This window comes from Nannobrachium achirus, assembly GCF_963921795.1.
Source record: "Nannobrachium achirus genome assembly, chromosome: 11".
NCBI classification, from domain to species: domain Eukaryota; kingdom Metazoa; phylum Chordata; class Actinopteri; order Myctophiformes; family Myctophidae; genus Nannobrachium; species Nannobrachium achirus.
The window spans coordinates 37,449,912-37,466,560 of NC_137820.1; the positions used below are offsets into that span (position 1 = coordinate 37,449,912).

The window sequence follows — 16,649 nt, forward strand, 5'->3', positions numbered from 1 at the left end:
TCGTACAAGGCCGTCGCACAAAAGTAGTGAAAATAGCCGATCTACAAGCACACAACGTCTCGCGGTAAGAGGCATTGTGTGCTTGTAGATCGGCTGTTTTCACTAGTTTAAATCATTTTTAAAATGATAAATGCAAAACGAACTGTTTTGGACATACAAGGTTTTCATCCGACAACGACGATATGTTTTTATATTGTCAGTGTGAACACTGCCAACCACTATTTGATCACAGAATTTTAAAACTATATTTTTATAGTTATAGTTACAGTATAGTACTCGGTGTGAATGGCCCTTAAGACATTAATAACACCCATTACAGCGTCCCTTTATTGTAACAAAAATAAGAGTCGCTACCAACCCAAAAGGCCTACGCTGAGGCTCACCTTGTACCGTCGACGGTACAATGGATTGTCCATTAGAAGTGCTTTTCTTTTTTTGGTGTCCAGGACAGGCATCCACCTGCCGGTGCCTAGGACCACCTCTCACATTACTCATGCAGGCCATCTCCAACCCCGGACCACCAGTTTCCTTACCTTAACCCAGCGTTTCTCAAACTTTCACATTTCAAGGTCTCCCCTTAACTCTGGCAGTGTACAAATGGAACCAAATGAACCTGTGAGGGTTCATTTGGTTCCATTTGTACACTGTCAAGAGTTACAGACCTGTATGGGTCAATTTAGACCCCCATAAAGGAACCCACAGAGTCCCTGGAATCCTCTTTTATTTGAGAACCTCTGCCTTAACCCATGTAGACTGGAAAGCATCTGTGTCACTTTGGATTTTTACCACTTTAGCCATTGTTTTATACTTTTGCTATTCAAAAATAGCAGATCCACAAGCTCACAGCGCGGCAGTGAGTACTGCACTATGAGCTTGAAGATCTGCTATTTTTTGAAAAATCATGAAAATGTGTGCAAATAATGTTTTTAAAGCAAAAACGTAAATCTTTCTCGAGGTCCCTGGAAGAATGTATTTTGACATGGGGGTCGGCAGGCAAATAGATATAATTCTAGGGGTCCTTGACATTAAATTGAGAACCACTGATATAGAAAGATTATTATCATAAAGACATTTTTAGGTATTTTTCAGGTCTTAGTAAGAAAACGGGTAGTCCGGAATCCTCCTTTAAGCACATTACTTAGCGCCGCTGTCTGGGCAGAAACCTCATTTGGTGTAGAAACAGGAACTCTGTTTGGCCCCTCCCCTTTCTTAGTCCACTTCCTGCACCCGGTACCTCTGTGTTCATTCCTATACTAACTACAACACAACATGTTTAGTGCAGTGGTGCCTGAAAGGTAATGGGTTTTGGACATAAAAGGTTTCCAGCCGACAGACAGCGACGTTAACGCTACTCGGAACAATAGTACTAGGGCAGGGGCGTCACAAGGGGGGGGGAAGGTGGGACTGAGTTACTAGGGCCCAAGGTGGAGGGGCCTTAATTATTTTATACTTTAGTTATTGAAAAATAGCAGATCTACAAGCTCACAGCGCGAGTGCCGCGCTGCAAGCTTGTAAATCTGCTATTTTTGAAAAGCCGTGAAAATGCATGCAATTCTATTTGTAACTCAAATTTTGCTTCCTTGGAACTAAATATTTTGAGGTGGGGGTCCCCATTTTGGGGGTCCTTCACATGAAAAGCTTTGAGCACCACAGACATAGAAACGTAGGTTTTTCAAAAAACCACAAAGGATTTGAAATATTCAAAGACTTTTCATGATTTTTCAATAATAGCAGATCTACAAGCTGTGAGCTTGTATATCTGCTATTTTTCAATAGTTAAAGCACAAAATGTGAGTGAATCCTTGTACCCAGGGCCCAGCATTTGGTGTGACACCCCTGACTAGGGTTAGAGGATTGGAGGAAGGCAGGGTTTTTTGGGGAGACTAATGACCCCAGGGAAAGACTTCTCCTTCTGGCCTGAGTTAAGGTTAAGACCATTGGGGTCTCGGTGGCTTCTTGTCCTGTCCAGGGTTATGGGTGGAACGCGCTAAGCCTCAGATTCCAGGTCCTCCGGTCCTGAACCGTCGCAGTCCGTCTCTCCCGTCTCCGATTCCAAGAGGAGGAACTTGCCGTCGTTGGTCAGCGGCATCGTCTTCATCAGCTGCGCCAGCGCCTCCGGATCCTGAAGGGTACAACCGGCAGGAATTCTTCCATTATAACAGTGGTTCTCAACCTGTGGGTCGGGACCCCCAGGGGGGTCCCCAAATTATTTTGGGGGGTCCCCAGATGATTAACTTAATGTGCAACATTGTTTTCTCACTCAACAGTAAACAAAATGTTATGTCTCAACTCTTAGTGCTCATCAGGGTGGGGGGTCCCCAGTTAAAATGTGATTATTTGGGTGTCACAGCCTGAAAAGGTTGAGAACCACTGCATTACAAGACCCACTATTTTCAGAAAGGTCATCGGGAATCGGATCTGTGACACGCTGTCAGGCTTATTAGAGCCTACATGCGGTTGGTTATGTTTGTAGAGACTGACGGATCTTTGTGGAATTTCTTGAATTAACTCATTTGCTGCTATTTTAAACTTAAGGCATGTTTTCACTACAGTTACGGAATCTTTCCTGCAAAATAATTAGCATAATGATTTTCAACTTGCCGGGAGTTTAGTTTTTTGGGTGTTTTCACATAAGCAAAAATGCTGGCATAGCCATAAAATACCTCGTTTGCCAGACTTTGCGAGAGAACTAAGCAACCAGGTGTACGAAAATAATCCCCAAAAAGTGATATTATCTAGGCCACACGAGCACTTTAAAACTACACGCATCAGCTAATTGAAAATTACCGATCTACAAGCTCACAACAAATAAAACAAAACCAGCAACTATCATATACAAGCAACTTTACGGAAATGAAGACAATGCAGACATGGCAACACTTGGACTGAAAGACCTGAAGAAAAAAAAAAAAAACTCTCCCCAGTTCGATGCGTTCACTGCGGTGGCATCGTTGCCTGTCCTGTCTCTTCTCTCTCTCACTCTGAACGCTACAAATGGATTTCCTTAAACAAAATATTCTTCATGCTCAGCAACAACAACACATAAGGTCCGTTCAGAAAGGATCTCATCTAATGCAACGTGTTGCACCTGTGGGCTTTAGATTAGCTGTGGTCTGTGGACTCGCTCGCTGCTCAAAAGACTTTTAGACTAATCATCACACGACAACGACGATAAACTAATGATGCACCTTTTGTTGAGAACAGCTTCTTTCTTTCGGAACCTCCCCAGTCCCTCCGCAGATAGCGGAGGAAGAGGTTCCAAAAGGAGCTGCCGTTAAGAAATCATTGCACTTTTGCAGGCAGCCAGCCATGGTCACAATGCGACTCTACTCTTCTATAGTCTAAATAATTATATCCCTAATGCAAGGTGAAGCTGTATTATATTTCTACTGTATATCCCATTCACATTCAGATCGTTTTCAATCCCAAATACAATGCTTTAACTGTTATCATTGGCTCTTTACACCTGCTTGTCAAAAAAACGTCAAAAATAACGGTATGCGTTTTCACAGAAGGGAAATTTGTATTCTCACGGTACTTTCAGCAAAAATTACTAGGTATTTTGCCGTCAAATTTCGGACTCCAAAAATCCCGGAAGACAAAATAAGTGGCCGTTTTCACATGGCGTGAATTTCAAAATTGCCGTCATTTTTGACAAGACTTCCAGAAGTTTTGCTCATTGAAAACGGGGCTATAGGCTGAACTGTTTTCCTGCCAAATTGTCCTTACCTTTTAACGTGGGCACGCGCACACATCGTGCACGATCTGTGCGCGACTCATCTAGTAGACGTGTAGACTCGGTGACAGCTTTCGAATAAAAAAACCCCCATTGAAATAGACATATCCGTTGCCACGCTGTATCCCTGCTTATCCGCCAGTGTTTACATAAAAAAACATTGGAAACAGCTGTGCGCTATGGTAACACGTGGACACGTTCGCGCACATAGCAGACGATATGTGCGCAGATCATATGCCAGGCAGGTAAAAGAATCAAACAAAAAAAGAAAACGCGTGAAAAAATACCATTCTATGGCCGTCACCTCACTTGTTTACAATGAAAAGCTATGCGAACGGAGCTGCGATTGGACCTCAGACCGGATATGGAAACCGAGATCCGGTCCAAACGGGAAATACGACCGGATACAGTTAGGAGGCGGGCCTAAAGAGCCAGAATCGGCTATAATCAGCGACCATACTTTTAATCGTTTCATAATGATTAAAGCTAATTAAATCTTCGGGCTCCTCGGGCATCGCAGATTGGAACAGCGGGTAATCTCCGGTTTCGACGGGGATCGCAGGAAATTAGTTAAAGAGACTGTTACAGGATATCTTTGAGCTAAGTTATTAGTGAATTATATGGTAATCAAAAATCGAATTCTCATTTATACTCAAGGTGTTTAAATGAATAAATGACATTTTAAAAAAGGTAGAGGTTTTCTGAGAAGTTGTTGGGAGTTTACCTTCTTGGCTTCTATAATATCCTTCCCCAGGCTTATTGTATAACATATCTGTGGAAGAGGAAAACACAATTATTACATATCATCTAATCGCAATTATTTTGTAATCATTGTTTCCATATTCAAAAAAGTGTTCCAAAATAGTGGAAATGGCAGATCTACACAAGCTCACAACGGGTCATAATGTGGCGTGTTGTGAGATTGTGTAGATCTTCTATTTCCACTATTAATGTTTATTAACTAATGAAAGTATAAAATAATTATGCCAGTCATTAGGTTGTGTCATATCTGCCATGTGCAACTTCAAAGCCTAAAAGCCAAACAGAACTGGTATTTTCAATGTCAAAAACACAATTAAATTGTTCATACCAATTATTTTTTATTATTAATCGTCATGTAAAATGTCATCAATCGTGCCAGCCCTAAAGTCAAACAGGCTCAAAGAGCAACTGAAAGGCAGGATAACTGAATTTAGCGAGAGAAATAGGTCTTTGAAAACAAGCCTACAAATTGTAGATCGGCTATTTTCAAAGAAAATAAAAATGAAAATTGTGGAATATTTTCAAATCTGCACAAATCATGTATGGAGGACACTGGTACAAAATATTTTCAGAAGGTGTGTGTGTGTGTGTGTGTGTGTGTGTGTGTGTGTGTGTGTGTGTGTGTGTGTGTGTCAGGGGCGTCAATAGGGTATGGGGGAAATAAAATAAAAGTTACTTTTAAATATAAATCCATGAATGTCTCTCAGTAAAATAACTACAAATGCAAAATGTAACAAAATGGTCACTTTAACAAGGTATTATAATTATATTCTCCACACTTGTATTCTCCCAATCTTGACATATTCCCAGGTTCCGCAGGTCAGCTGCACAGGTGCAATGCATTATTGTTAATTGTGGCACGTTTACTAACATGCCAAGTTTAGCTGCACTTGAACAACCGTTCCAGGCTGCCATATCCAGCCCAAGAAACCGTAGAAACCCAGGTAAAAAACAGACAAAATCCGTGAGAACTCCCATCTTTGCCATACTCTAGCTTTTGCTGAACTGACGCCACTGGTGTGTGTGTGTGTGTGTGTGTGTGTGTGTGTGTGTGTGTGTGTGTGTGTGTGTGGGGTGGTGGTGACCTTCTCGCCCTCCGTGTTGCTCTCGAAGACAAAGGCGCTGTAGGAGGGCTCTCCCTCCTCTCCGCCGTGGCTCCAGTCTCTGCCCTCCACCACCAGACCCATCAGTCTGCCGTTCTCCTGGTGGGCGGCGAACTGGCACACCTCCCCCAGCTGGAACTGATGAGAGGGGTGGGCAGATGGAACCAGATTCACTTCACCCATTAAAACAGTCACCCAAGGGCGCAAACCAGGCTACCGGAACGGTCTCTACCTGGCATTCTTAAGCTCCTATCATAGTAGGCACTGCGGTGATAAGCTATCCACCGCGGTGTAGTCTTTTTAAGTCATAAAACTACAACATCACATCATTACTCGCGGTGAAGAGCTATCCACCGCGAACCCCGACACATCTCTGTTTTTACTATCAGACAGATCTGCCCATCACCCCGTTCACTGATTGGTCGATCTAGACCAGTCAGTCACAGTGATAGGACTTCACTGTGACTGACTATGATGGCCTCCACTTGTTTTCTCACTTTAGGTGGATAGCTTATCACCTAAAATTTGCTGTGAATAGCTCTTCACCCTGGACTCTGATAGAGGCTCTAGACGTAACCTCAGTAAACTAAACCTAACCTTAACCTCAGTGGAATGGTGCCAAAATCTAAGCCTAACCTCAGTAAAACTATGCCCAACTGTAAACATATTTCTAACCTTATCCTCAGTAAAACAATGACATTGATTGACATTGACATGCTGATGCTGTTTGGCTATATGTCATGTGCTTCAAAATAAGAAAATACGTCATATAGACATATGGATTATGCTCATGGTGTCTAGAAAAAGAAGCACCTGTTTCACACTTTTTTGTTGTTGTTTATATTTGTGTTACATTTAGGTAAAAAATCCAAGGGACAAGGGAAAATCCAGGACAAAACCGTACAAAACCCAAAATGTTGCACACGCTCGCCCAGCATGAGGAACCAAGCCTGTCTTGCACCCCCCTGCTAGCAAAATCACCTATGCTTCCGGTTATCAAACTAACTGTGAGGGGTTGCTTACGTGCATGCAATGCAGTGGACAAAACACAAACAGAGAGCTTAACATTTTCACTTTTTTATATATATATATCTAGGCTCTGGAACAGTTGGTGCCAGTACTTACTAACTTATTTTGCAAAACTTACGCTTATTCTTGTAACTTGAGTCTGAGGGTCGATCAACCTGATGAGAGGAAGACAAAATGGAGACGGTTGAGCAGGGGTCTTCAACAGGCGGTCCAGGACCCTCAGAGTTACTACAGGGGGGTCCTCCAAATCTTTGTGTGACTTTTTTTCTCCTTTTTTATATTGACTTTGAACCCTAGCATTAATATTCTGAAAACTTTAGCCAAAAATAGCAGATCTAAAAGCTCATAGCTTGAGGCGTTGTGAGCTTGTAGATCGGCTAAGAGGTTTGGTATAGAGGGGGAAAAGAGCAGACTAAGTACAGAGTGAAAGGTCAAGTTTATTAAGTATTGACGGTTCAAGTGGTTAAACATCTGAAAACACAAATTGACATGAATCCAAAATACACTGATGGTTGTGCAGTCAAACAATGAAACTATATGGAATCTATGAAGAGGTTGTGGGGGACCCTGCTTCATCTCTCTCTCAACTAAGGGGTCCTTGGCCTGAAAACTTTGAATACCCCTGCAGTTGAGGGAAGATAGTGATGTTCGGTAATGCCACGTTCACCTTGGTCACATCGTTCTCTTTGCTCTTTTGCTTTTGCACTCTCTTTCTTTCCTAAGTCATTATTTCTTGTTATTTTATCTTTAGATGTGTTGTTTTCTGTTGTTCTGCTTTATTGTGTATATATATATATCACTGCATTGTCTGTAAGGATGCCGAACAAAAATAACTTTTACTCTTATGTACCTGTACAAAAGACGTAACAATAAAGTACAACCTTGAACCTTATCTATCTGAAATTGAATCTAGCTCAACTTATTTCTAGCTTTGTAGCTTTTGTTGCAGCTACAAAGGAAACATCAGATGTATCTTTGTGTCTTCATGTCACTGGCTTCCAAAGAAAAATGAATGGTAGCCTGTATCTTTGTAGTTGCCAGTGTAATCAAAGACAACTTGTCCTCTAACAGTAATCCATAAAGTCTAATTTATGTTACACAACAAACAAACCGATTGATCCTTGCATAGTGTGTGTGTGTGTGTGTGTGACGTGTGTGTGTGTGTGTGTGTGTGTGTGTGTGTGTGTGTGTGTGTGTGTGTGTGTGTGTGTGTGTGTTGGGGGGGGGGGGGGGGGGGGGTTCTGGATGGAAAAGTATTCGTCTTGAATAAAAACCCTTAACAGATATACTGTAAACAACGTACATACAGTACACAGGCCGATATACAGTTTACTGCATATACCGTATGAGCCTGTTGATGATGTTATTGTCTTTTGCGTCCTCCCCACTATTTATTATAACTCAAAACCTTGGCACCTTGGCAACTACTTCTGCACAGTTTCACCAAGGAACCTCATTCAAACTGCAAGCCATTCAGCTTACTGAAGACGCGTGTGCTTGTTCATGATGCTTTGAAATGTTTTGTAATTTTTGGAATATTTCACTTTAAAAGTTAAAGGGTTAGTATGGTGCCCGGTTCTCTGTACTCCAACCTCTACCTGAGAGAGCTGCTGGTGACCATGAGGTGTGACTCGGTGGTCTTGAAGATGTTGTGGATGGCCCGGGCGGCCAGCACCTGCCTCATGGCCTCGTAGATCACCTCCCGGTTGTCTCCGCAGCGCACCGCCATGGAGCCCAGGAACTGCACCACAAACACCTGCTGCAGGAGGGAGTCTGCAGCACCAGAAACAAGGAGATGGAGCAAGGGAGGACAACTTTTATCATAGAGGAGGGTAGGGATGGGACGATAAGCGATATTATCGTTTATCGTGAAAATCGTATTGTGGAGATTTAATTTATCGTGATATCGTCCTCTGTCATGCGCTGGGATCAATTCACCTTTTATTTGTCAAGCTGCATATTCAGTACCACTTAAACCCTCTATAATTGGGAAAAGGTACTTACAATATACGTACTTGATCGTCTTAAAAAATAGCCGATCTGCAAGCTCACAAAGCGACGCATTGTGAGCTTGTAGATCTGCTATTTTTTTGGCAATAGTCGATCTGCAAGCTCACAACGCGACGCATTGTGAGCTTGTAGATCTGCTATTTTTTGGCAAATGTTCTGCCCCAGGATTATGGATTTTGATTATCGTGATAAGATCGTAAATCGCAATTTATTTTGTTACAATAATCGTGATATGAAATTTTCATATTGTCCCATCCCTAGAGGAGGGCCACTATATTCCCACACTCAATCCAGTGGGCCACATTGCATATACTGTCTGACAGAAACCTTGTATCTATTTAACTTTTTCCATTTCAGGAGGGACGACCATTAGGTTGAATGGGCTTTATTGACAAGAATGAAGCATACAAGCAGCAATATAGCACATAGAGATAAGCAGCAAATACAGCAGCAACTAATGACATGAGCAGCAGATAGCATAATGAAATAAGCAGCAAGCATGGATAAATGCAGCACTATCTAAACTTCAAGCGGAACCTAGGAGTGGCATATGGATTCTACCATCGGATCAGTGTACCGCGGGTCACGATATATATAACGTTATATCGTGAATTAAGCTCTCCGTGGACACATGATCCGATACCCCCAGCGGGGATAAGCATAATCCATTGAGGTGGACGCTGGGGATGGCGGTGGGGCAGCGTTGAGCTTAGCAACTGACTATAGCTGTGCAGCTAGGTCTAATGTACTCTGGGTAAAGGGGGGGGCTGAGGCCGCTGGCCCCCGCCCCCCCGGCGCGCTGTCAACCCTTAGCTCGCCCCTCCTGAACTAGCTACGTCATGACTTCCTGCGCTCAATTTCAGGAGGGACGACCATTAGGTTGAATGGGCTTTATTGACAAGAATGAAGCATACAAGCAGCAATATAGCACATAGAGATAAGCAGCAAATACAGCAGCAACTAATGACATGAGCAGCAGATAGCATAATGAAATAAGCAGCAAGCATGGATAAATGCAGCACTATCTAAACTTCAAGCGGAACCTAGGAGTGGCATATGGATTCTACCATCGGATCAGTGTACCGCGGGTCACGATATATATAACGTTATATCGTGAATTAAGCTCTCCGTGGACACATGATCCGATACCCCCAAAGAAAGGACCCACGCGGGTCCCCCCCCAAAACACGCAATGCTTTAGAATCCATAAGGCTCCTAATCATCGGTGAGGATGATTTGTTTCCGCGGGCCTAACAGCTTGGACACTGCTGTGACCAGAAGCGCATATAACTAAACTAACCTATCTAAGCATACAAAAACATTGCGCCCAGCACCCAGAATACTTTATTAATTTATATACATTTAATTTTTTTATTTTTTATTTTTATGCATTTTATATTTTTTATACATGATTTTTAATATTCTACCACCCCCGACCACCTTGCTTTGCTAGGGAAGAAAACCTCCCACAGTATACATGGCTCCGCCTGAAGCGCCCTGATTACTCTCAGCTTGACGCAATCAGTCTTTAATCGACCGCTGGTTCGGTCACTCCAGCGTCGCCTGGCTGCTCATGAGCCTCTGAGCTTGGAGAATCTCTGGCCTGCTGAACCTGATGTAACGCACATAGGCTGCCGATGACCATCGACCCAGGGACTGGATTGTAGCCGAAGGCACCAGAAGGGCTGCTGAAGTTGCTGCTCCGATACGCAGGGAGTGCGGCGTGTAGAGGGGCCGGCGCCAGGCCTTCGCTCTGGCACAACGCCTTCAGCTTATCAGCGAACCAGGCTCTTGTCATGGGCCTCCCCTCGGTGGTGCGAAACAGTGGATCATTAGGAGCTGACATCGGCCGGACCGCCAAATATCTCGCCATGGAAGTGAAAGGACAAAAAAGTGAGTTAGTTTTTGCCACCACTACCGGCGTGCCTACGCTAAATTTATCAGTTTTTGACTTTTTTAGCAAAACAGTATAATGCGTATCTTCCATTACTAAATCAGAAAAGCAGAGGCCCTCAGATGGGTCGAAAGTCAGGGTGCTCGCCGTGTATTCCCCGCAACGTAGGAAAGCATAGAAGGCGAATAATAGAACAGCTTCCAACATGACATTAATGTGCCATGCGAATAGGCCTCCCCTTAATTTCCCCACCAACCTGTGAAGCACCGCTATAGTGATAGGTAAGCGGCTATCATTGCCTTGAGTTCGCTCCTTCTTGATGCCGTTGAGCAACAGGTGAATGGCTGGGTTGCTTAGAATACTTGGTACCGTCGGGTCACGGCAACGGAGATGGAATTGAATGCCCGAAATAATTGCTTTAATGGACCCGGCCTGTAACTTCCTAGATTCGAAAGCATGAACTATGAACGCACACACCATTGGGATATTGAGGGGAAGCAAGGGACATGCAAAACGTTCACAAAAATTGCAGAAAAACCACCATGCTGAGTCATAGGATTTAATGGTGCTTGGGGCAAGGCCCTTACGCATGTATTTCTCTGCGGCCTCCCATAAGGAGACCAGGGGCCTTTCCTGAATTAATCCAGCGACATCTCCGCGAACGGTGGAACCGCCAGGCCTCTGGCTGCGGCCTCCGGACATAGCATGCGGAATTCCTGGAACTTTAAACGGGACAGAGCGTCAGCAATACGATTTTGTTTGCCTGGAATGGACTCTGCCCGCATGATGAAATTGTTCTGCAAGCCTAGCCAGGTAAGGCGTCTTACGAATTTATTAATAATGCTAATTGAAGAGCGCCCTTTATTAATAACTTGAACTGTTGCTTCGTTATCGCATCGAACGGAGATTTTCCTCCGGGCCCACTTGTCTCCCCATAGGGAGGCAGCTACAACAATGGGGTACAGTTCAAATAATGCAATAGATTTACAACCTTGAGGTAGCATTAGCATTTCATTTGGCCATGAACTGGCAAACCATTCCCCTTTAAAGAATCCCCCGAACCCGACGGAGGGGGCCGCGTCCGTAAAGAACTGCATGGCTTCGGAGGCCTCCTCTTCCTCATTGTAGAAGAAGGAGATTCCGTTCCATTGAGCCAGAAACAGTGACCAGAACTTGAGATCTGACCGGCTCCCCTCGTCTAATTCAATAATATCTGAGAGAGCCTTTTTTCCCTTTGATAGGTCGATTAATCTAGACACAAACGAGCGGCCGTGGGGAATAATGCGCATCGCAAAGTTAAGGTGACCTAGCAAGGATAGCAGCGCCCTTTTTGAAACTGCTGGCGCCTCCGCTGTTTCCTTAATAATCTCTCTAATTCTTAGGAGTTTCTCTAACGGCAAGGCGGCCTGCATTAGAACACTATCCAGCATGATTCCTAAGAATTCGATCCTAGTTAAGGGGCCGACCGTTTTTTCTTCGGAGAGCGGCACTCCGAGACTATTGAACACTTTGCGCACTGTCTCAATACCTCTAGCGGGCGGTGCATTAGCAAAATCAATAGTTAGAAAATCGTCTAACAAGTGGAGAACGAAGGGGAGTTTAAACGTGTTATACAAGATCCAGCATAGCGCTTCCGACAGCGTGTCGAAAATGCGGGGGCTGCTGCTGCACCCGAACGTTAGCTTTACCGCAAAATACAGTTTAGAACGCCATTGAATGCCAAACAGGTGCCATTGTGAAGGGTGTAACGGCATAACTTTGAACGCGTCCACAATGTCCGCTTTAGCCAGCCAGGCTCCTGGCCCCGCGGATTTTATCATCTGAGCAGCCTGATCTACTGAAGCGTAAAAGAGAGAAAACGGTGGCAGCGGTATTAAACTGTTAATGCTAGGAACGGTGCCACCATGCGGGGCGGAAAGGTCGAAAATGAGGCGTTTTTTCCCCGAGTATTTCCGAGTGGCTAGCCCTATGGGGCTAACTCTGAACACGCCAAACGGCGCTTCGTCGAACGGACCTATTAAGTGCCCCTTTCCCTTCTCTTTCGCCAGGAGAGAATCCACTATGGATGGCTCCGCGAGAGCTGACTTGAGATTATTGCACACATGCGACACATTAGGCAACCAACAAAGCCCCGCTAGAAACCCCTGAGTCAAACCCGTAACCAGATATTTAACCCAGCATTTGTTCGGATGGTCTGATAAGGCAGCAGAGAGAGCCGGCACGTCCACTGGAGTTGAGGGATGCATCTTTTATATTTTTTCCCACTCTTGGACTCCGGCCTCGTCCTCCTGGGACACACAGATTTGGGGTGGCTGTCCCCGCACCAGCTGCAAGTATGCATATATTTGCATTTAGGAAATGTACAGACATTCTCATTGAACTGTATACACAAAGGAATATTGCGAGTAGGACCATACGGCACCTGCTGTCTTGGGTTCGCTGACTGCCCGTACCCCATCTGCGGGTGCTGATTAGCGGGCGGGAAGGATTTGGGCTTACTAGCCGGATTCTGGGAACCGGTCTTGGGGCATAAATCGGTCCTGTGGCTGTGTGAGTCACAGACCGAGCATGACAGCGGCGGGTGCGCCGTGAAATGTCGGCTAATCAGACTAAGGTCTTGAACAGACCAATCGATGCGCTGGTTGAAGCGCTGAATGTGCATCGCTGCCTTCGAGGAGAAACTCTTGTGATACTCATAGAAGAGTCCTCCCCCATAAGTGTAAGCTAAGTCGGAAATTATGGACATGTAGGTGTCCAACTCTGCCCTGCGCTCCTGATAGAACTCGCACATAGTATCGCGATAAACCCCAAAGGCCACATTAAACTCCGGCAATGTCAGTGACTTAGACAATCTAGGATCGTTGTCCTTCAGAATAACTGAAAAGTCCCCGCAGTCGAGGAACCTCTCAGCCGAGGATTCAGCGGCGCATAAGAGAATCTTGACCAGATTCACATCCTGACCTGCCAACACATTTAGAGCATATTTAGCGGTGGTTTAACCCCAGCCAGCAATAGAGCCAAACAAGCGGTGCTTATTTACCTGCGAGAATCTGGCTTCTCAGCGCATCGGGGATGGCAGCCGCCGGGGAGATGAACGGAGACCCCGCTGCTGGCGCCGCGACTGCGGTTCCCAGATTCCTGCGAGGGATGAAGGGAGCCTCGCTGTCCCTCGGTGGAGCCCCGCTTGGCCCTGAACCTCCGTTGGACGGGCCTGCGCCGCTGTATTCCAGCAGCTGGATGCGCTGGTTCATCCCCGACAGGGTGGACTTCAGGTCCGCCAGCGCTAGGAGCACCTCCACGCTCGCGCCTTTTCCCCCGAAGCCGTCCTCGCCGCCGGCGGGGACAGGAGTGCTGCCGCTGGGTGCGCCGCTGCCGCTGGGTACGCTGCTGCCGCTGGGTACGCCGCTGGGTACACCGCCTTTCTTCTTTTTCGGTGGAGCCTGGGTGTCGGCTTTTGCAGGCCTCTTCCCCTTGCCTTGCCCTTTCCCCTTGCTCGCCGGGGGCTCTTCGCCGGCTGATTTGCGCGCCGCGCACATAAACTGGAACAACCCCTCGTGGCCGAGCCCCATCGGGGGTGACAACCCGTTTACATACAGCTCATCCAGGATCCTATGCACTGGCCAATCCGATGGGTTCAGCGACTGGTGCAGCCTAGGACTTCTGCGAGGAGTAGCTGGTTCCTCCTGCTGAGCTGGTGGGACCCCGGAGTCCGGGATCATCTCGACTTCCTCTCCCTCACCCTGGGGGTCTTCCGGATCCGACTGAGAACTTCCCGACATGGTGAGTGGACTAAGAAGTAATAATAAGTAATAAACAAAATAGAAAAAGCACCTCATTGATCTACTGATCAGCGACCGCGCAGGCTGGCTAGCCTGGTAGCAGCTCCCGACGACGTGGCAACGTTTGTAGCGATTAGCTCTCGTAGCAGCGACCTCCGTGGCAGCGTTGAGCTTAGCAACTGACTATAGCTGTGCAGCTAGGTCTAATGTACTCTGGGTAAAGGGGGGGGGATGAGGCCGCTGGCCCCCGCCCCCCCCGGCGCGCTGTCAACCCTTAGCTCGCCCCTCCTGAACTAGCTACGTCATGACTTCCTGCGCTCAATAGATGAATACCCTACTTCACCACACGAAAGTAGCAAAAATAGCCGATCTACAAGCTCAAAACGCAAAATTTGTGACGCGTTTTGAGCTTGTAGATCTGCTATTTTTGAATTGGAATCCTGAATATTTTTTTTTTGCTATTTTTGATTTGGAATCCTGAAAACTATGTTTTTTATTTCATTTCAAATGCATTTAGTTATGTTAACTTCATGAACTTAAATACAAATAAAAAAAGACAAAAAAAATACTAGTCATAAAGCTACTGATACAGTATAGAGTGAAGTAATCAAAGCGGGTCAACCGAAAACAAATTTATGCCAGTATTCTATATTAACCTGTGGGCGGCATTAAGTGAAGGTGGGGGCCGCATGTGGCCCCCGGGCAGCCAGTTGCCCATGTATGAGATAGAGGAAAAAACTTTTGCCACAATGCAGGAATATCTTTAGTACCAAACATACTGAAAAATGTCCCCACCACAATGTGGTGTGCCTGGCTCTAGGAAACCATTCATTTTGCCTTCATTGAATTACACACATAAGACACATAATGCACAGTGAATAATATTGTCCACAATCATGTAAACCAGGCCTGCAAATATCAATTGCCCCTAATGTAAAAACACTAAAACATGCACAAACACAGGAGCAGAAGCACACGCACGCACGCACGCACGCACGCACGCACACCTAAGTACAAGCTAGAATTAAATTGTCACTCCAAGCACAAAGCTAACATGAACACTTCTAAGACAAGATAATGGTGTACACAATAAAAATGCAATGAAATGCATTAAGCTTTACCGTCACTTTCTGGGGAGCAGTCATCATCCGTCTCTCCAAAGGGATTTGTGCGCCTTTCAGGAGACAGACAAACACACACACACACACTATTAAACCCCTGCGTTGGGCTTCCTGGAATGAATTTAATAACCATTACAAGGACAGCTTTCAGGAAATTAGCTTAATCTAAACCTACTCACTCTCACACACACACACACACACACACACACACACACACACACACACACACACACACACACACACACACACACACACACACACACACACACACACACACACACACACACACACACACACACACACACACACACACGTTTCTATTACTGTACTTCTGAGGACATTAATATTTTAGGATGGCTATTTTATGAATGAAATGTTTTGGTATTTATGGGTATTATTAACTCTTAGCCAGCCAAATCGCCTTCCATCACCATTTTGAGGAGGCCCAGCCAGCCAGATCGCCAAACGTTGCCTTGGGGATCATTTTCTGATTTTTTGGGTATTTTTTTGACATTTTTTGAGCTATAAATGACCATTCTAGGTTCATATAAGCTTAAGCTATGAAAATGCGATGGAAATGACATCATCGATGACGTAACCCGGAAGTCGTTCGGCCATAACAAAGCATAGGCCTTTCCATAGCATTGAAAGCTGACGTTTTTCTTATCAAACTTTACCATATTTAGACGGATTTTCATTCGGAAAAAAATGGCAGGCTGACAGAGTGGTCACTCAGGAGCAAAAACGAGTGTACACGGCGTGCGCAGGACGTGCACGCGCTCCAGGATCGCTCCCGTTCGGCGGACCGGGAGCCATAATGGCGGCTCCATAGGCGGCCATTATGGTCCACATGCTGTCCAGGCTGAGTCCAGACTGCAAGACCTAATCGTTGGGCACACTCTAGTGGTATAGTACGTGTACTACATTCTGCAATTATATTATCCCTGCTGGGTTAGGCTACTGATAACTTGGAAATTAATAATATTCCTGGCAGTATAGGCGCACAAGCATATTGTAAATGGCTGTGTATGTGTTTTAAAAGTAAGCCTAAAGCCAAAAAGTGGCAGATCTACAAGCTCACATGTGAGCTTGTAGATCGGCTATTCAGATCTGGAAGGTTTTTGTAGTATATTTTGACCTTGTGAAATGGGGCATTCTGCACAATGAGTAATTTTACTTTTGTTATTTTAAGTACCTTTAGATGCCAATACTTTT

The 16,649-nt window shown here is 45.2% G+C and overlaps 1 protein-coding gene across 1 annotated transcript in view; it reads right to left on the bottom strand.

Annotated features, from left to right (window-relative positions):
- Window positions 1–1,829: 1,829 nt before the first annotated feature.
- The window catches only part of appl2 (adaptor protein, phosphotyrosine interaction, PH domain and leucine zipper containing 2), a 56,823-nt gene continuing 42,003 nt past the window's right edge, over window positions 1,830–16,649 (bottom strand). The window contains exons 16-21 of the mRNA XM_080736792.1: window positions 15,435–15,487; window positions 8,229–8,403; window positions 6,749–6,785; window positions 5,584–5,739; window positions 4,461–4,508; window positions 1,830–2,122 (exon numbers count right to left, since the gene is read on the bottom strand). Of these exons, the coding sequence (XP_080592918.1) occupies window positions 1,988–2,122; window positions 4,461–4,508; window positions 5,584–5,739; window positions 6,749–6,785; window positions 8,229–8,403; window positions 15,435–15,487 (604 nt within the window). The 3' untranslated portion in view covers window positions 1,830–1,987. The remainder of the gene's footprint in view (window positions 2,123–4,460; window positions 4,509–5,583; window positions 5,740–6,748; window positions 6,786–8,228; window positions 8,404–15,434; window positions 15,488–16,649) is intronic.